This window comes from Bombina bombina, chromosome 1 (assembly GCF_027579735.1).
Source record: "Bombina bombina isolate aBomBom1 chromosome 1, aBomBom1.pri, whole genome shotgun sequence".
Lineage (NCBI taxonomy): Eukaryota > Metazoa > Chordata > Amphibia > Anura > Bombinatoridae > Bombina > Bombina bombina.
Window position 1 is genome coordinate 1,150,066,208 of NC_069499.1, and position 21,502 is coordinate 1,150,087,709.

The 21,502-nt window shown below is 40.8% G+C and overlaps 1 protein-coding gene across 1 annotated transcript in view; it reads left to right on the top strand.

Annotated features, from left to right (window-relative positions):
• Positions 1-21,502, top strand: part of PSME3 (proteasome activator subunit 3) — an 84,804-nt gene that overhangs the window by 12,742 nt on the left and 50,560 nt on the right. Inside the window, exons 2-6 of the mRNA XM_053699503.1 lie at positions 4,474-4,506; positions 11,213-11,275; positions 11,384-11,488; positions 13,100-13,148; positions 19,952-20,064. Of these exons, the coding sequence (XP_053555478.1) occupies positions 4,474-4,506; positions 11,213-11,275; positions 11,384-11,488; positions 13,100-13,148; positions 19,952-20,064 (363 nt within the window). The remainder of the gene's footprint in view (positions 1-4,473; positions 4,507-11,212; positions 11,276-11,383; positions 11,489-13,099; positions 13,149-19,951; positions 20,065-21,502) is intronic.

The following is a 21,502-nucleotide window of genomic DNA, read 5'->3' on the forward strand; positions in this document are numbered from 1 at the left end:
GTATCATCCTGCCTATATCTTTCCGCCTCTAGCTCTTCTTCCAAGAGTGATTTCCAAGATTCTAAAGGAGTGCTCGTTTGTTCTGCTGGTGGCTCCAGCATGGCCTCTCAGGTTTTGGTATGCGGATCTTGTCCGGATGGCCACTTGCCAACCGTGGACTCTTCCATTAAGACCAGACCTTCTATCGCAAGGTCCTTTTTTCCATCAGGATCTCAAATCCTTAAATTTGAAGGTATGGAGATTGAACGCTTGATTCTCAGTCATAGAGGTTTCTCTGACTCTGTGATTAATACTATGTTACAGGCTCGTAAATCTGTATCTAGGAAGATATATTATCGAGTCTGGAAGATTTACATTTCTTGGTGTTTTTCTCATCATTTTTCTTGGCATTCTTTTAGAATTCCTAGAATTTTACATTTTCTTCAGGATGGTTTGGATAAAGGTTTGTCTGCAAGTTCCTTGAAAGGACAAATCTCTGCTCTTTCTGTTCTTTTTCACAGAAAGATTGCTAGTCTTCCTGATATTCAAGTCAATCTCTCCTCCTTGGAGTTTGAATTTGGTTCTTGGGGCTCTTCAAGCTCCTCCGTTTGAACCTATGCATTCGCTGGACATTAAATTACTTTCTTGGAAAGTTTTTGTTTCTTTTGGCCATCTCTTCTGCTAGAAGAGTTTCTGAATTATCTGCTCTTTCTTGTGAGTCTCCTTTTCTGATTCTTCATCAGGATAAGGTGGTGTTGCGAACTTCTTTTGAATTTTTACCTAAGGTTGTGAATTCTAACAACTTTAGTAGAGAAATTGTGGTTCCTTCATTGTGTCCTAATCCTAAGAATTCTAAGGAAAGATCGTTGCATTCTTTGGATGTAGTTAGAGCTTGGAAATATTATGTTGAAGCTACTAAGAATTTCCGAAAGACTTCTAGTCTATTTGTTATCTTTTCCGGTTCTAGGAAAGGTCAGAAGGCCTCTGCCATTTCTTTAGCGTCTTGGTTAAAGTCTTTGATTCATCTTGCTTATGTCGAGTCGGGTAAAACTCCGCCTCAAAGGATTACAGCTCATTCTACTAGGTCAGTTTCTACTTCCTGGGCGTTTAGGAATGAAGCTTCGGTTGATCAGATTTGCAAAGCAGCAACTTGGTCTTCTTTGCATACTTTTACTAAATTCTACCATTTTGATGTGTTTTTCTTCTTCTGAAGCAGTTTTTGGTAGCAAAGTACTTCAGGCAGCTGTTTCAGTTTGATTCTTCTGCTTATAATTTCAGTTTTTTTCATTATAAGATTTAATCTTTGTTTTGGGTGTGGATTTTTTTTCAGCGGAATTGGCTGTCTTTTTTTTTTTTTTTTATCCCTCCCTCTCTAGTGACTCTTGCGTGGAATATCCACATCTTGGGTAGTCATTATCCCATACGTCACTAGCTCATGGACTCTTGCTAATTACATGAAAAAAACATAATTTATGTAAGAACTTACCTGATAAATTCATTTCTTTCATATTAGCAAGAGTCCATGAGGCCCACCCTTTTTTGTGGTGGTTATGATTTTTTTGTATAAAGCACAATTATTCCAATTCCTTATTTTTTATGCTTTCGCACTTTTTTTCTTATCACCCCACTTCTTGGCTATACGTTAAACTGATTTGTGGGTGTGGTGAGGGGTGTATTTATAGGCATTTTGAGGTTACGTCACTAGCTCATGGACTCTTGCTAATATGAAAGAAATGAATTTATCAGGTAAGTTCTTACATAAATTATGTTTTTTATTTAAATTGGAAAATTGTTTAAAATTGTATTCTCTATCTGAATCGTGAAAGAACATTTTTAGGTTTCATGTCCCTTTTTAATGAATAATAAAGGTACAGTAAAGTAAATTATTTTAAACAACTTTCCTATTTACTTCTGTTTAATTTGCTTCCTTCTCATTTTATCCTTTGCTGAAAGATATATGTAGGAAAGCTCTGGAGCAGCAAAGAACCTAGGATCTAGCTGCTGATTGGTGGCTGCATATATATAATGCCGCTTGTCATTGGCTCACCCATGTGTTCAGTTAGAAACCAGTAGTGCATTGCTGCTCCTTCAACAAATGATACCAAGAGAATGAAACAAATGTGATAATAGAAGTATACTGGAATGTTGTTTAAAATGGTATATTCTACCTAAATCGTGAAAGAAATAAATTGTTTCATGTCCCTTTAAGTGTTATGGCCCCTAGAAGTGGGCCTTTGCACTTTTATATCTTGGCATACCTGCGGTGAAGTACAAGGCTTACAGCCAAATCTGTTCAGTGCTGCCTGGCACTTCCACCTGGCTGCGTTTTCTCTGCACTGCAAACTGTCTTCCTCCTCTCTCCCCTTCAGCATACCCCAGAGTGTATTACATGCAGGTACCATGTAAAATGGAAATTATTTTAGTTTAACCTAGTGATTGTTTGGGTGTGTTCCATATGATTTAAGGTTAAGTTAGTGTTGTTTGTGTTCTGGACGGTTACAGGGCTAGATTATGGGTTGAGTTTTTTTTTAATATAGACTGCATAAAATCACAAATGCTCCTTACCTAGCAGGGCATTACCAAAAATATCCACTTTCCTGCCAAGCAAGTAACTTACTGGCCTGCAAGACATGTTAATTGTCCACTGGTGTCTGTGCTTTCAATGGACAGTCTGTCTACTCCAGAATTTTTGTTGTTTAAAAAGATAGATAATCCCTTTTTATTACCCATTTCCCAGTTTTTCACAACCAACACTTATATCAATATACTTTTTACTACTGTGATTACCTTGTATCTAAGCCCCCTTATTTCAGTTCTTTTGACAGACTTGCACTTTAACCAATCAGTGCTGACTCATAAGTAACTCCGCGGGAGTGAGTTCAATGTTATCTATATGGCACACTTGAACTAGCGCTTTCTAGCAGTAAAAAACTGTCAAATGCACAGAGATGAGAAGCAGCATTCAAGGGCTTAGAATTTAGTATTTGAGCCTTACCTAAGTTTAGCTTTCAACAAACCATACCAAACAATACCAATAACAATACGGCCAGCGTTGGTGGGTGGGAGCCAGTGCACGGAGTCGGGTGGGCGGCCCATCACTGGCAAATTTCCGTCCAGCAGTGGGGAAATGGTTGTCGGGTGCGCGCGGGAGGTGTGTGTGTGTGTGTGTGTGTGTACGCGTGCACGCCCACGCCCGCAATCTATTCTGATTCAAAAAATGTTGTGTTGGGTGGCAGAGGAGGGGGGAAAATTTTCAAAAGGGAGGGGGTAAGGTATGGAGGGGGGGCAGCTACACTACAGAAAAAGTAGGTTTTATTTTAAAAAAGCCACATTTGTCCCCGCCATCTTAAGAACTGGCAGAACGTCTGCCAGTACTAAAATAAAATGCTTTTTTTTTTTTAAATTATTTTGGTGGGGACAATTGTGGGGGGTTGGGGAGAGAGCTGTTTGGGAGGGATCAGGGGGTGGGATGTCAGGTGGGAGGCTGATCTCTACACTAAAATTAACCCTTCATGCTACCTAATTAACCCTGTCACTGCTGGGCATAATAAAAGTGTGGTGCTTAGCAGCCTTCTAATTACCAAAAAGTAATGCCACAGCCATAAATGTCTGCTATTTCTGAACAAAGGGGATCCCAGAGAAGCATTTACAACCATTTGTGCAATAATTGCACTAGTTGTTTGTAAATAATTTCAGTGAGAAACCTAAAGTTTGTGGGAAAAGTGATTTTTTTTTTTTTAATTTTATTTTTAATTTGATCACATTTGGCGGTGAAATGGTGGCATGAAATATACTAAAATGGGCCTAGATCAATACTTTGTGTTGTCTACTAAAAAAAAAATATATACATGTCAAGAGATATCAGTGCTCCAATGTAACTCACTAATTTTGAACAAAAATGGTTTGGAAATAGCAAAGTGCAAAAAAAGCTATGAACATGTAAATATTGGGTATTTTTAAACAAAATTTAGAAACTATTTAACATGGGTGTTTTTTGGTGGTTGTAGATGTAACAGATATTGGAGGTTAAAGTTAGAAAAAGTGTGTTACCATAATTTTTTTTTTTATAAAATATGAAAATAGCCTTGGTCCCAAACAGTCAGAAAAGGGAAAAGTGCTGTGGTCCTTTAAGGGGTTAAAAAGTTCCTGGGGGAAAAACACTGCAGTTTATTTCAGTTGCGTATGGAGGGAAAGGGTTTGGATTGTGCCAGAAAAACATCAGGAAATTTGGTGTACGCAAGTTTTGGCATCGACACAATCCTTCCCCTGTGCCCAACCTGGCAATAGGATTATAGTACTAAATAAAAGTTTTACTGGCTGCATATCTGTGACATGTATATTCATTGGGCTTAACCATATCTTTTTCTAATCCATATTTGTTTGTTTTCGTATCCCTTTTTTTTTTTTTTTTTTTTTTTTTTATAAATTCCATAAATATATATTCACATCAACATACAATGTATCCTCCTAACTATTGCATATTTTAATTCCTAGGTTGATTGTTTCCGGGAAAGAATCACAAGTGAAGTAAGTATCTTTCTAAAACCATCTTTATTAAGTACACGTATTATATTATCTTATAATAACCCAGAAATCTACTACTTCGCATTTTTATGTCTGCAATCCTTACACCTGTAACTATTTTATGATATGTTTTTGGCTATTCATTTGTGTTCAAAAGATTTAATTTCTCCAACATAGGTGTGTCCGGTCCACGGCGTCATCCTTACTTGTGGGATATTCTCTTCCCCAACAGGAAATGGCAAAGAGCCCAGCAAAGCTGGTCACATGATCCCTCCCAGGCTCCGCCTACCTCAGTCATTCTCTTTGCCGTTGTACAGGCAACATCTCCACGGAGATGGCTTAGAGTTTTTTAGTGTTTAACTGTAGTTTTTATTATTCAATCAAGAGTTTGTTATTTTGAAATAGTGCTGGTATGTACTATTTACTCAGAAACAGAAAAGAGATGAAGATTTCTGTTTGTATGAGGAAAATGATTTTAGCAACCGTCACTAAAATCCATGGCTGTTCCACACAGGACTGTTGAGAGCAATTAACTTCAGTTGGGGGAACAGTGTGCAGTCTCTTGCTGCTTGAGGTATGACACATTCTAACAAGACGATGTAATGCTGGAAGCTGTCATTTTCCCTATGGGATCCGGTAAGCCATGTTTATTCAGCAAGTAAATAAGGGCTTCACAAGGGCTTATTAAGACTGTAGACTTTTTCTGGGCTAAATCGATTCATTATTAACACATATTTAGCCTTGAGGAATCATTTTATCTGGGTATTTTGATATAATAATATCGGCAGGCACTGTATTAGACACCTTATTCTTTAGGGGCTTTCCCAAAGCATAAGCAGAGCCTCATTTTCGCGCCGGTGTTGCGCACTTGTTTTTGAGAGGCATGGCATGCAGTCGCATGTGAGAGGAGCTCTGATACTTAGAAAAGACTTTCTGAAGGCGTCATTTGGTATCGTATTCCCCTTTGGGCTTGGTTGGGTCTCAGCAAAGCAGATACCAGGGACTGTAAAGGGGTTAAAGTTCAAAACGGCTCCGGTTCCGTTATTTTAAGGGTTAAAGCTTCCAAATTTGGTGTGCAATACTTTTAAGGCTTTAAGACACTGTGGTGAAAATTTGGTGAATTTTGAACAATTCCTTCATGTTTTTTCGCAATTGCAGTAATAAAGTGTGTTCAGTTTAAAATTTAAAGTGACAGTAACGGTTTTATTTTAAAACGTTTTTTGTACTTTGTTATCAAGTTTATGCCTGTTTAACATGTCTGAACTACCAGATAGACTGTGTTCTGAACGTGGGGAAGCCAGAATTCCTATTCATTTAAATAAATGTGATTTATGTGATAATGACAATGATGCCCAAGATGATTCCTCAAGTGAGGGGAGTAAGCATGGTACTGCATCATTCCCTCCTTCGTCTACACGAGTCTTGCCCACTCAGGAGGCCCCTAGTACATCTAGCGCGCCAATACTCCTTACTATGCAACAATTAACGGCTGTAATGGATAATTCTGTCAAAAACATTTTAGCCAAAATGAACACTTACCAGCGTAAGCGCGGCTGCTCTGTTTTAGATACTGAAGAGCATGACGACGCTGATAATAATATTTCCGAAGGGCCCCTAACCCAGTCTGATGGGGCCAGGGAGGTTTTGTCTGAGGGAGAAATTACTGATTCAGGGAACATTTCTCAACAGGCTGAACCTGATGTGATTGCATTTAAATTTAAGTTGGAACATCTCCGCATTCTGCTTAAGGAGGTATTATCCACTCTGGATGATTGTGACAAGTTGGTCATCCCAGAGAAACTATGTAAAATGGACAAGTTCCTAGAGGTGCCGGGGCTCCCAGAAGCTTTTCCTATACCCAAGCGGGTGGCGGACATTGTTAACAAGGAATGGGAAAGGCCCGGTATTCCTTTCGTCCCTCCCCCCATATTTAAAAAATTGTTTCCTATGGTCGACCCCAGAAAGGACTTATGGCAGACAGTCCCCAAGGTCGAGGGAGCGGTTTCCACTTTAAACAAACGCACCACTATACCCATAGAGGATAGTTGTGCTTTCAAAGATCCTATGGATAAAAAATTAGGTTTGCTTAAAAAGATGTTTGTTCAGCAAGGTTACCTTCTACAACCAATTTCATGCATTGTCCCTGTCGCTACAGCCGCATGTTTCTGGTTCGATGATCTGATAAAGGCGGTCGATAGTGAGTCTCCTCCTTTTGAGGAGATTATGGACAGAATCAATGCTCTCAAATTGGCTAATTCTTTCACCCTAGACGCCACTTTGCAATTGGCTAGGTTAGCGGCTAAGAATTCTGGGTTTGCTATTGTGGCGCGCAGAGCGCTTTGGTTGAAATCTTGGTCGGCTGATGCGTCTTCCAAGAACAAGCTACTTAACATTCCTTTCAAGGGGAAAACGCTGTTTGGCCCTGACTTGAAAGAGATTATCTCTGATATCACTGGGGGTAAGGGCCACGCCCTTCCTCAGGATCGGCCTTTCAAGGCAAAAAATAAACCTAATTTTCGTCCCTTTCGTAGAAACGGACCAGCCCAAGGTGCTACGTCCTCTAAGCAAGAGGGTAATACTTCTCAAGCCAAGCCAGCTTGGAGACCAATGCAAGGCTGGAACAAGGGAAAGCAGGCCAAGAAACCTGCCACTGCTACCAAGACAGCATGAAATGTTGGCCCCCGATCCGGGACCGGATCTGGTGGGGGGCAGACTCTCTCTCTTCGCTCAGGCTTGGGCAAGAGATGTTCTGGATCCTTGGGCGCTAGAAATAGTCTCCCAAGGTTATCTTCTGGAATTCAAGGGACTTCCCCCAAGGGGGAGGTTCCACAGGTCTCAGTTGTCTTCAGACCACATAAAAAGACAGGCATTCTTACATTGTGTAGAAGACCTGTTAAAAATGGGAGTGATTCATCCTGTTCCATTAAGAGAACAAGGGATGGGGTTCTACTCCAATCTGTTCATAGTTCCCAAAAAAGAGGGAACGTTCAGACCAATCTTAGATCTCAAGATCTTAAACAAGTTTCTCAAGGTTCCATCGTTCAAGATGGAAACCATTCGAACTATTCTTCCTTCCATCCAGGAAGGTCAATTCATGACCACGGTGGATTTAAAGGATGCGTATCTACATATTCCTATCCACAAGGAACATCATCGGTTCCTAAGGTTCGCATTCCTGGACAAACATTACCAGTTCGTGGCGCTTCCTTTCGGATTAGCCACTGCTCCAAGGATTTTCACAAAAGTACTAGGGTCCCTTCTAGCTGTGCTAAGACCAAGGGGCATTGCTGTAGTACCTTACTTGGACGACATTCTGATTCAAGCGTCGTCCCTTCCTCAAGCAAAGGCTCACACGGACATTGTCCTGGCCTTTCTCAGATCTCACGGATGGAAAGTGAACGTGGAAAAGAGTTCTCTATCCCCGTCAACAAGGGTTCCCTTCTTGGGAACAATAATAGACTCCTTAGAAATGAGGATTTTTCTGACAGAGGCCAGAAAAACAAAACTTCTAGACTCTTGTCGGATTCTTCATTCCGTTCCTCTTACTTCCATAGCTCAGTGCATGGAAGTGATCGGGTTGATGGTAGCGGCAATGGACATAGTTCCTTTTGCGCGCATTCATCTAAGACCATTACAACTGTGCATGCTCAGTCAGTGGAATGGGGACTATACAGACTTGTCTCCGAAGATACAAGTAAATCAGAGGACCAGAGACTCACTCCGTTGGTGGCTGTCCCTGGACAACCTGTCACAAGGGATGACATTCCGCAGACCAGAGTGGGTCATTGTCACGACCGACGCCAGTCTGATGGGCTGGGGCGCGGTCTGGGGATCCCTGAAAGCTCAGGGTCTTTGGTCTCGGGAAGAATCTCTTCTACCGATAAATATTCTGGAACTGAGAGCGATATTCAATGCTCTCAAGGCTTGGCCTCAGCTAGCGAGGGCCAAGTTCATACGGTTTCAATCAGACAACATGACAACTGTTGCGTACATCAACCATCAGGGGGGAACAAGGAGTTCCCTAGCGATGGAAGAAGTGACCAAAATCATTCTATGGGCGGAGTCTCACTCCTGCCACCTGTCTGCTATCCACATCCCAGGAGTGGAAAATTGGGAAGCGGATTTTCTGAGTCGTCAGACATTGCATCCGGGGGAGTGGGAACTCCATCCGGAAATCTTTGCCCAAGTCACTCAGCTGTGGGGCATTCCAGACATGGATCTGATGGCCTCTCGTCAGAACTTCAAAGTTCCTTGCTACGGGTCCAGATCCAGGGATCCCAAGGCGGCTCTAGTGGATGCACTAGTAGCACCTTGGACCTTCAAACTAGCTTATGTGTTCCCGCCGTTTCCTCTCATCCCCAGGCTGGTAGCCAGGATCAATCAGGAGAGGGCGTCGGTGATCTTGATAGCTCCTGCGTGGCCACGCAGGACTTGGTATGCAGATCTGGTGAATATGTTATCGGCTCCACCTTGGAAGCTACCTTTGAGACGAGACCTTCTTGTTCAGGGTCCGTTCGAACATCCGAATCTGGTTTCACTCCAGCTGACTGCTTGGAGATTGAACGCTTGATTTTATCGAAGCGAGGGTTCTCAGATTCTGTTATCGATACTCTTGTTCAGGCCAGAAAGCCTGTAACTAGAAAGATTTACCACAACATTTGGAAAAAATATATCTGTTGGTGTGAATCTAAAGGATTTCCTTGGGACAAGGTTAAGATTCCTAGGATTCTATCCTTCCTTCAAGAAGGATTGGAAAAGGGATTATCTGCAAGTTCCCTGAAGGGACAGATTTCTGCCTTGTCGGTGTTACTTCACAAAAAACTGGCTGCTGTGCCAGATGTTCAAGCCTTTGTTCAGGCTCTGGTTAGAATTAAGCCTGTTTACAAACCTTTGACTCCTCCTTGGAGTCTCAATTTAGTTCTTTCAGTTCTTCAGGGGGTTCCGTTTGAACCCTTGCATTCCGTTGATATTAAGTTATTATCTTGGAAAGTTTTGTTTTTAGTTGCAATTTCTTCTGCCAGAAGAGTTTCAGAATTATCTGCTCTGCAGTGTTCTCCTCCTTATCTGGTGTTCCATGCAGATAAGGTGGTTTTACGTACTAAACCTGGTTTTCTTCCAAAAGTTGTTTCTAACAAAAACATTAACCAGGAGATTATCGTACCTTCTCTGTGTCCGAAACCAGTTTCAAAGAAGGAACGTTTGTTGCACAATTTGGATGTTGTTCGCGCTCTAAAATTCTATTTGGATGCTACAAAGGATTTTAGACAAACATCTTCCTTGTTTGTTGTTTATTCCGGTAAAAGGAGAGGTCAAAAAGCAACTTCTACCTCTCTCTCTTTTTGGATTAAAAGCATCATCAGATTGGCTTACGAGACTGCCGGACGGCAGCCTCCCGAAAGAATCACAGCTCATTCCACTAGGGCTGTGGCTTCCACTTGGGCCTTCAAGAACGAGGCTTCTGTTGATCAGATATGTAGGGCAGCGACTTGGTCTTCACTGCACACTTTTACCAAATTTTACAAGTTTGATACTTTTGCTTCTTCTGAGGCTATTTTTGGGAGAAAGGTTTTGCAAGCCGTGGTGCCTTCCATTTAGGTGACCTGATTTGCTCCCTCCCTTCATCCGTGTCCTAAAGCTTTGGTATTGGTTCCCACAAGTAAGGATGACGCCGTGGACCGGACACACCTATGTTGGAGAAAACAGAATTTATGTTTACCTGATAAATTACTTTCTCCAACGGTGTGTCCGGTCCACGGCCCGCCCTGGTTTTTTTAATCAGGTCTGATAATTTATTTTCTTTAACTACAGTCACCACGGTACCATATGGTTTCTCCTATGCAAATATTCCTCCTTAACGTCGGTCGAATGACTGGGGTAGGCGGAGCCTGGGAGGGATCATGTGACCAGCTTTGCTGGGCTCTTTGCCATTTCCTGTTGGGGAAGAGAATATCCCACAAGTAAGGATGACGCCGTGGACCGGACACACCGTTGGAGAAAGTAATTTATCAGGTAAACATAAATTCTGTTATTTAGGAAATAACGCCCCTAAGCAAATAACACACTTTGGGAAATCCTCTTTATTTGAACTTTTTTATGAAGGGGCAAACTTTTGCATGTAAAGTCTGCCTAAGTGCAAGATGCCACTGTATACTGTGTGCATTGTGTCACAGACTGTTTGGCCTCACTCTCCATCTTGTGACATAAGCAGATGCACACCTACAGGTTCTACGCTGAACACAGCGACTTTGATACAACTGCAGTGTGGTTGTGGTCGAAATGAGATACAATCCTGCTTATTGGGGGCCTACCGGTAACTTTTATATCATGACGTTGAGTCATATTCTCTTTTTATCTGGCACATTATTTTTGATGTATTTTTATTTTTGGATTTTATTTTAAATAAAACATTTGCTAGGTTTAAACCAACACTAGTTCTCAGTGTGGCTGAGACCTTGCATGTTTGTAACTTACTTAGGTCCTAACCTATAGCCAGAGCTCATTATTATTTGGCCAAATTGGATAAGAATTTTTGAACTTCTACTTTTACATGGCTATGTTGTGTGTACACAGGAATTTTGAAACGCCAGAAAAATGCATTTGTATTAAAGAGGTCCTCAAACACTTCTTGAAATATAATTTTTTTTTTTTTATCTCAAATAACATGTTTGATTTTTTTATGTTTTAAAACTTTCACTTTTTATTTTTAAAGGCTGAAGATCTTGTTGCAAGTTTCTTCCCAAAGAAATTATTAGAACTAGATGGATTTCTTAAGGTAACAATGGCATTGGAGTTAGAATGATGTTTGTTTTAGTGTTCAGTTGTGATGTTGTTTTTTTTTAATTTTTTTATTATAAATAAATATACTCCTTTGTCTCAAAAGGAACCAATGCTTAATGTTCAGGATCTCACCCTGATCCATTCTGAAATGAACTTGCCAGTTCCAGACCCTATTATCCTTACCAATAGCCACGATGGATTAGATTCAGTAAGTTAACTGCTTCCTTATTGGTTTTTATTTCTACTTGTATATTTCTAGCAGGTGGGCTTTCTACCCTTTACAGGGACCTGCACAATTAACGGCTGGTTTTTTAGTAAGCTTTTGATCTTACAAGATTTTTTTTTTTTTAGTAAATACAGCATTTTGTATTTGCTCTTCATAAGCAGTGTAATATTAAATGTTTTAGTATAGTAAAAAAAATGCACTGTATTTGTCCACTTTTCCTCTAATTTAAAGGGATGGTAAATTTGTATTAATGAAAGTTGCCAAATGTTTTATAAACAAATTGTATTTATTTTTTATATAAAATCTTACATTATTATATATTTTTGTATCCTATAATTCCTGTCAATCACTACTTTGACTCTGCCCACCAATGTAGCTTCTCAGCACCTCATGAACAGCAGTCCCCCTGCTGTGCACATCACTAGTAGAGCTATTCCCATAATTTTATTACCCTGGTCCCTCAGAAAATGTTACTTTCAAAGTAAATTGACTAGTACAGCAGTCCCGTCTGCTATACACATCACTATGATCAGAGTGATTTGCATCAATGAAAATCAATTAGGCGAAGGCAATCAATTTATTTTTATTATCTCTTTCCCTCAGAAAACGTTGCCTCAAAAGTAAAGTGACGTGTACAGCAGTCCCGCCCGCTGTACACATCACTAGGAGTAGAGCCATGTGTTTACAACAAATGAACGCTTTCTAATTTTTTCTTTTTTTTTCTTTTAGCCACCTCCCCTCCAAACGTATTGCTTTACAAGCAGGTTGACGTGTACAGCAGTCCCGCCCGCTGTACACATCACTTTTCTGGGTAAAGCGTTCACAGCACAGCTAAAAAAAATGCTTCTCATCCTACAATCGTGTGCGCTTTCTATCATAATAGCGCATCCCTCCAATCAGCTTGTCTAAAATAAATAAAAGTAGAATGAAAAAAAGAGCTTTTGGAAATAAAAAAGAGCATTTACAAAAATTAGAATTTTTGATAAGCATCAATCAGTTGAGGTAAAGGTTAGGAATCCTTTTTTTTTTTTTTTCTTTTTTTTTTTTTTTTTTTTTTTTTTTTTGTGCTGCTTGTGTAGAAAAGTAATAAGCACTGACAGACTGTGGTTACTATGCATGATTGAAAGGACCAGATGGCTGAGCTTTTGATTGGGCAGAAAAAAATTAAACATAGGAGCGAGGCTGGCAGGGGAGCATAATCTATAAGCTAATAGAAGTATTAATAAAAAAAAGAGGTTTTTAGAAAAATTATGGCATGAACTTTAATTTTTTAAAAAGTTATATTGAAGTTTACCATCCCTTTAACTCTAGTTTCTGTTAAAATTAGGACAAACTCCAGACTTCACAATCTCTTGCTATTTTCTGTATAACTATTTGTTTTATTACTCTATTTACTCACTTATCTTTGCCACTGATTTTTATTTTATTTTTTATTATAAGGGAACCTATGTTCTTTAACATTTCACATATTGCTGAATTTTGTGTTGGATATGCTGCTTCCAGTCCAATTCTTAAGACATCTTGGAGTAAATGATTCATATCAAGTCCAGGGTGGTCCTATTTTGCAGATAATTCTTTACTTTTATGTTGCAGCAAACTCTAAAGAAGAGGAAATTGGACGATGGGGATGATACTTTTCCAGGTAATGTCTTTTAACCTAAAGTATTAACCATTTCACTATTAACTGAAATATAAAGAAATATTGTTAGGGAAAAAAGACCATGGCAGGCTATAATTTTTTTTTACTGACTTTGGTCATTCCAAATTCTCTAAGCTTCTGTTTCTGCTTGAGGTTCTAGAGAATAACCCCCCCCCCCCCCACAACTTTTATTTAAAGGTTTCTGATTCAGAACAGGCAGTTGACCACAGCTAGGTTAGCTTATGAGTGTGTGTCAGTCTAGTCAAGATTAAACTTTCATGATTTGGATAGGGCATGTAATTTTAAACAACGTTACAATTTACTTTTATCAATTTTGCTTTGTTCTCTTGGTATTCTTTGATTAAAGCTAAACCTAGGTAGGCCCATATGGTAATTTCTAAGCCACTGATTTCTACCTCTTATTTTGCATTTTGACAGTTTTTCACAGCTAGACGGTGCTAGTTCATGTTTGCCATAGATAACATTGTGCTCACTCCTGTGGAGTTATTTGAGCACAGATTGTCTAAAATGCAAGTCTGTCAAAAGATGTTAAATTGGGCAATCTGCAGAGAGTTAGATACAAGGTAATCACCAGGCAAAACGTGTATTGATATATAAGTGTTGGTAATGCAAAACTTGGTAATAAACTGATTTTATATATATATATATATATATATATATATATATATATATATATATATATATATATATATATATATATATATATATAAATATATTTAACAATACAAATTCTGGTGTAGACTGTTACTTTTAGTCTTTTTAAAACTCATTGTGCATTTGAATCATTAAAGTAACTTCCATATCGCTTTAAAACATTTGGGCTGAAATGTTGTCCCAAGGGAGCGTTTTGTATAATTTACATTAAAGGGTTAATGTGTTATAATTAATACCAGCTGCTTCAGTTTTCTGTATATACTGCAGATTAGTTAAAACTGGCAAACAAAAACGTGTTCTACTTCTTGGGACTGCTAATAAGTCTGTCATAAATCTTTTTTTATGCCATGTTTTAGAAGGGATAGTTAGTTATTTCCAAAAAAATGGTACAAATTCAAAAATGTAACTAATGTACACCTTTTTAAAAAAAAAACAAAAAAAAAAATGTGCTGACAGACATGCGGAAACAAGTAGAGTAGCAGTATTAAAGGGACAGTCTAGACAAAATTTAATTTCATGATTCAGATAGGGCATGCAATTGTAAACAACTTTCCAATTGACTTTTCTTTCTAATGACACAGTGAGTCCACGGATCATCTAATTACTATTGGGAATATTACTCCTGCCCAGCAGGAGGTGGCAAAGGGCACCACAGCAAAGCTGTTTAATATCACCTCCCTTCCCTCCAACCCCAGTCATTCTCTTTGCCTACGTTAGAGCAAGAAAGTGGTAAAGTTTAGGTGTTAGAAGATTCTTCAATCAAGATTTTATTATTTTGTAGCAGTGCAAGATTGTACTGCTTTGTCCTAGGGTGTAGCCGTAGTCCATATCAGTCTCTTCAGTAGAGCAGTGGTGGCTTTAGAGCAATGGGAACTTGTGGGGTACAATCCTCACTGCGCCTCCCATGTATTTAATGCTGCCCTAATCGTGCAAGCTTGAGTAAGATTACTCAGTCTTTGTTTTTATCCACAGCTCCATGTGAGGGAACTGGCCTTAACAAACCTAGTGAGCTGCCGTGCTGCCTGGCAGAAGTCTAAAGGTAAGTGCTAACTTTATTTTTTCTGGGACACATGCAGAAAATAAAAGGATTTCACTTTACATTATAATTGTGGCACAAGAGACATTTACCTATGTTTGGGGGATCATTTTATTGGCAGCATTAGCAGGCACTGGGGACGAGGAGAAATGGCTCAGAGGTGCAAGCCTTCCTCTCCCTCTACAAGACAAGATGTTACATGTACTTTGTTTTAATGCTAATGTGGAACTACCAATCCCTTTCTGTTCCTCATGTATTGAGAGAACTTTACATTTCAGGGATAGACTTTTTCCTGAGCCAACATTGTCTAAGGCAGATGCTGTTCAGGAGTCTTCTGACAATGTTCAAGATATGCCGCAGCTTTTTCCTCAAGCGTCCCAAAACTTAGCGTCCATACAGCTGGTGCCACCTGGAGTTACCTTGTAAGTCATCGCTTCAATAATGTCCTCAGCGGTATCTGATGCGTTGTCTGCTTTTCCCATGCTGCAGGGAAAGCGCAAGAGGAAATGTAAACAATCGGTGAATAAGGCTGCTGACACAGTAGTGGCTATTCCGAATGTCCCTTCCCAAAAATCTGAGGAGGATACTTCGGTAGCATCTGAGGGTGAAATCTCAGACAGTGTAATTCCTTTGGCTGATACTGAAGTTGTTTCTTTCAGGTTTAAGCCTCAGTTTGTTACTTAAGGAGGTTTTAGCTACCCTGGATGACTCCCAACACTACTGTCATAGTCAATCCTAAGACGTCTAGTAAACGAAACAAGTATTTTGATATTCCTTCCATGGTGGAGGTTTTTCACGGAACTAGATCGAGTTACAGAGATTATTGCTAGGGAATGGGAGAGACTGGGTATCCCTTTTTCTCCATCCCCTATTTTTAAGAAGATGTTCCCTATAACAGACTCTATCAAGGAGTCTTGGCAGACGGTACCCAAGGTGGAAGGAGCAATTTCCACACTAGCTAAGAGGACCACTAATCCCATAGAAGATAGTTGTTCCTTTAAGGATCATGTGGACAAGAAATTAGAGGGGTTGCTCAAGAAAATGTATGTACACCAGGGTTTACAATGGCAACCTGCGGTGTGTATTGCTACCGTCACTAGTGCGACAGCATACTGGTTTACAGCATACTGGTTTGATATGTTGTCTGATTCTATTCGGACAGACACTCCCCTCGCAGAGATCCCAGGATAGGATTAAGGCCCTTAAGTTGGCCAATTCTTTTATTACGGATGCCTCCCTACAGGTTATTAAACTAGAAGCAAAAATTTCTGGTTTTGCCGTATTGGCTCACAGAGCCTTATGGTTGAAATCCTCGTCTGTGGATGTGTCGTCTAAGATTTTGGCGATCCCTTACAAGGGAAAGACCTTGTTTGGGCCTGATCTAGTTGAGATCATTTCTGACATTACGGGAGAAAAAGGTCATTTAGTCTCTCAGGATAAGAGGAATAAGCAGAAGGGACGTCAGAGTAATTTTTGTTCCTTTCGAAACTTCAAGGGGTTCAAAACTTCCTCCCAGGGGCAGGTTTCTTCTCAAGATTATCTGTAGACCAGATAAAGAGAGGCGTTCTTACACTGTGTTCAAGATCTTTCCGACCTGGGAGTGATAGTTCCTGTTCCAATGCAGGATCAGGGTCTGGGATTTTACTCCAATCTGTTTGTGGTCCCAAAAAAGAGGGAACGTTCGGACCAATTTTAGATCTCAAAAGTCTAAACAACTTCCTCGGAGTACCGTCCTTCAAGATGGAAACTATTCTTTCCATTCTTCCCTTGGTTAAAGAGGGTCAATTTATGACAACGGTAGATTTAAAGGACGCGTACCTGCATGTTCCCATCCACAGGGACCATCACAAGTTTCTGAGGTTTGCATTTCTAGACGAACAATTCCAGTTTGTGGTGCCTTATCTGGACGACATTCTGGTTCAAGCGCAATTCTTTCAACAAGCAAGATCCCACACAGAAATGTTGTTATCCTTCCTGCGATCTCACGGATGGAAGGTGAATTTGGAAAAGAGTTCCTTAGTTTCAACTACAAGGGTAGTTTTCTTGGGAACTATAATAGATTCCTTATCAATGAAGATTTTTCTGACAGAAGTCCGGAAATCAAAGATTTTCAATTCCTGTCTAGCGCTTCAGTCCTCTCCTCTGCCATCAGTTGCTCAATGCATGGAGGTTATTGGTCTGATGGGAGCAGCCATGGACATCATCCCGTTTGCCCGTTTCCACCTCAGGCCTCTGCAGTTGTGCATGCTCAGGCAGTGAAACGGAGATTATGGGGATCTGTCTCCACGCGTACATCTGGAGCAGGAGACAAGGGATTCTCTCCTTTGGTGGTTGTCTCAGGAACATCTCTCCCAGGGAACCTGCTTCCACAGACCCACCTGGGTGATTGTGACAACGGATGCCAGCCTACTGGGATGGGGAGCAGTCTGGGGCTCTCTAAAGGCTCAGGGGACATGGACTCGGTCGGAGTCTGTTTTACCCATAAACATTCTGGAGCTGAGAGCAATCTTCAATGCTCTTCTGGCTTGGCCTCAGTTAGCTTCGACAACGGTTTATCAGTTTCCTGTCGGACAACATAACTTCAGTGGCTTACATCAACTATCAAGGGGGAACTCTGAGTTCCTTGGCCATGACAGTGGTAACAAAGATAATTCAGTGGGTGGAGTCCCACAACTGCTGCCTGTCAGCGATCCACATCCCAGGAGTGGACAACTGGGAGGTGGATTTTCTGAGCAGACAGACCTTTCACCCGGGGGAGTGAGAACTCCACCCGGAAGTGTTTTCCATCTTAATTCTCAAATGGGGACAGCCGTAGCTGGATCTCATGGCATTTCGGCAGAATACCAAGCTTCCAAAGTATGGGTTGAGGTCAAGGGATCCTCGGGCGGTACTGATAGACGCTTTTGCGGTACCTTGGAATTTGTCTTGCATACCTATTTCCCCGTTCACACTCCTCCCTCGAGTCATTGCTCGTATCAAACAGGAGAGGGTGTCGGTGATCCTCATAGCACTGGCGTGGCTTCACAGGATCTGATATGCAGACCTGGTGGAGATGTCGTTTTGTCCACCTTGGAGACCTCCATTGAGAAAGGACCTTCTACTTCAGGGGCCCTTCCTTCATCCAAATCTAGTTTCTCTGAAGCTGACTGCTCGGAGATTGAACGCTTAATTTTATCTAAGCGTGGATTTTCAGAGTCGGTCATTGAGACTATGATTCAGGCGCGTAAGCCTGTGACTAGAAAGATTTATCATAAGATATGGCGTAAATATCTGCATTGGTGTGAATCCAAAGGCTACTCTTGGAGTAGAGTTTGGATTCCTAGAATTTTGTCTTTTCTTCAAGAAGGCTTGGTGAAGAGTTTATCGGCAAGCTCCCTAAAGGGTCAAATATCTACTTGTCTATTTTGTTACATAAACGTCTGGCTGATGTACCAGACGTGCAATCGTTCTGTCAGGCCTTGGTCAGAATCAGGCCTGTGTTTAAGCCGGTTACTCCTCCCTGGAGTCTTAATCTCGTTCTTAAAGTTCTTCAACAGGCTCCGTTTGAGCCTATGCATTCCTTAGATATTAAGTTATTATCTTGGAAGGTTTTCTTTCTGGTTGCTATTTCATCTGCTCATAGAGTTTCAGTTCTCTCGGCATTGCAGTAGGAGTCTCCTTACCTTATTTTTAATTCGGATAAGGTAGTTTTGCGTACTAAGTTACGGTTTCTCCCTAAAGTGGTTTCAGATCGGAACATTAATCAGGAGATTGTTGTTCCTTCCTTGTGTTCTAACCCTTCTCAGAAGGAACATCTGCTGCACAATCTAGATGTGGTGCGTGCATTGAAATTCTATTTACAGGCGACTAAGGATTTTCGTCAGTCTTCTGCTCTGTTTGTAGTTTTCTCTGGAAAACGTAAGGGGCAGAAAGCTACGGCTACTTCTGTTTCTTTGTGGCTGAAGAGTATCATTCGTTTGGCTTATGAAACTGCTGGACAGCAGCCTCCTGAGAGAGTTACGGCTCATTCTACGAGGGCTGTTTCCTCTTCCTGGGCATTCAAAAATGAAGCCCCCTATTAAGTGAGCATACCACTCAGTTGATTTTATTGGCCACACAGCTAAAAAAAACAAATTGTCTATAATTTAGCTAATATTATATGTTTCAATTCATTCCCCAGCTTTGCACAACCAACATTGTTATATTTATATACTTAATAACATTTAAACATTAAAGTGGATGACACTGCACTTTGCTAAAATGCAAGTCAATAGATGCCATGCCATGTGATCAGGGGGCTGTTAACAAAATCTTGGATACAAGGTAATCGGAGGTTAAAAGTGTATTACTATAACCGTGTTGGTTATGCAAAACTGGGGAATGGGCAATAAAAGGATTATCTGGTTTTAAACGATATTTTTGCAGTTGACTGTCCCTTTAAATGACCAGCAAATACAATAGATTTGCACAATCAACAAATGCATGATAAAAAGACCATGCAATAGCACTTAGTCTGAACTTCAAATTAGTAGATTTTTTTTTTTTTTTTTTTTTCTTCTGACAAATATCAGTTATGTCTTTTTCCACTCCTCCTGTATAATGTCAGCCAATCACAAATGCATATATGTATATTCTGTCAATTCTTGCACATGCTCAGCAGGAGCTAGTGACTCACAAAGTGTTAATATAAAAAGACTGTGCACGTTTTGTTAATGGAAGTAAATTGGAAAGTTGTTTAAAATTGCTGCTCTATCTGAATAATGAAAGTTTAATTGTGGTTACACATTAGTTGTTTGTTTTTTTTTTTTTTAATAATGCAAAGTATTACACTGCCACCACCCAGCTACTTCATAATTCCACCCAGCTGGCAATATTTTCTATGGAGGACACAGCAACTAACACTTGGGTGGAGATCCCCAATTTAGCACCAGCTCTACTTCTTCTTTTTGAGTCATTATAAAGAATAATTGTGGTTAAATAACTGATAAAGACTGTACAATAAGGAGGTACTGCAACAGTGATCTTATGATCATCCAGTGGGTTTGGCTCAATGATAATGTTGTGAATTTGTTTTCATTTTGGTATATTCATGTTGGTATTCTTTGTACCTCTCTAGGCACCAAAGTCTTTGTGATGCCCAATGGGATGCTCAAAAGCAACGCACAATTGGTGGAAATAATAGAGAAAGTGAAGCCAGAGATACGGCTGCTCATTGAGAAATGTAACACAGTGAGTCCTTTTTTTTTTTTTTTTTTTTTTATGGATGGATTCCTTCTTTTCTTAAACTGGGAGAGTCCACAGCTGCATTCATTACTTTTGGGAAATACAGAACCTGGCCACCAGGAGGAGGCAAAGACACCCCAGCCAAAGGCTTAAATACCTCCCCCACTTTCCTCATCCCCCAGTCATTCTTTGCCTTTCGTCACAGGAGGTTGGCAAAGAAGTATCAGATTCAATAGTCTCTTATGGAGGGTAGTACTCTTCGGCATGGGACTGGAGTTTTAAGTAGTCCTGTCAGCCTCTCAGTGAGAGCTTGGATGAAAGTTAGAGTCCGGAGATGCAGGAAGAGTCTTTCTGCGAATCCATCCCGACTCATATTAACAGCTCCGTAGGCAATCGGCGTTAAGTTTTGCTGCCTCAAGTCCATGTCAGAAGCGATGCTACTATCTGTCACACTTGAAGGGCCGTGTTTCTGTTCCACGGTGTAGATTCCGGTAAGATTGTTTCATTTTACTTTCAATATAAGAATGTAATGTAAAAGAAGAGAGGGTCTCAGTGGGACTCCTTTTATCTTTATGGAATCAAGGGTTAATATCTCCTGAGGGGGGTTATTGAACAGGGGGGACTTTAATCATGTTTATGTAATTCTGTCTGCTAATGTGTAGTGATGCTTGGGCTCGAGGCTATTTCGGAAGATAACAGCCTTTTTGTCAAGCCGCGTGGTCCTTGTGGACTGGCTCGCATTTCTTGGGCCTGTACGGTACACCTTGTGACTGGGCGTGGTCACGTTTACTGTTCTCCATTTCCATATTCCTGACCGGGTGGCGAAGGAGAGAGTCTGTTTTGCTAGTTGTCTGGTTCATAGGAGGTGGTCAGTGCCCCAGGCATTGGCGGATGTAAGGTGCTGTTTATAAATAACTTGTAAATAAGTTATGGAGGATTCTGATTTTGTGGAGACGGATGTCTCTGAGATTCTTCTTCTTGCGAAGAGTATAAAATGGCCTGGGTAATCCATGCCCATCGGTTATGTTCCAAATGCCGCTTTAGAGTGCTCTTGTCTCCCGATTCAGGGAACTTAGAGTCCGCCGAGCTATCCACCCCTTAGGATCCCATATCCCGCGAGGCGTGCGCCATAGAACCTTTTCTTGCTACGCATGGAGGTGTCCCAAATGCCATTACCCCTTCTCCGGAAGGTGGCTTGTTTCCTCCAGAGGTTACGGCACGGTTCTGCATGACCATATTTATGGCGTTGGACAGTATCCACCTGGAAGATGTAAATGCGCCGTGTTCCGTTAACCAGGGCTAGTCGGGCTTGGGGCCCTCTGGGGAAGCGGTTTCCTCTGAGGCTTCAGGGGTCCAACCCTCGAGGCCAGGGTCATCAGTTGCCCCGACTGAGGTAAGTCTTGCCTTTCGTTATAGACTGGCGTGCCTTCGTGTCCTGCTGAGG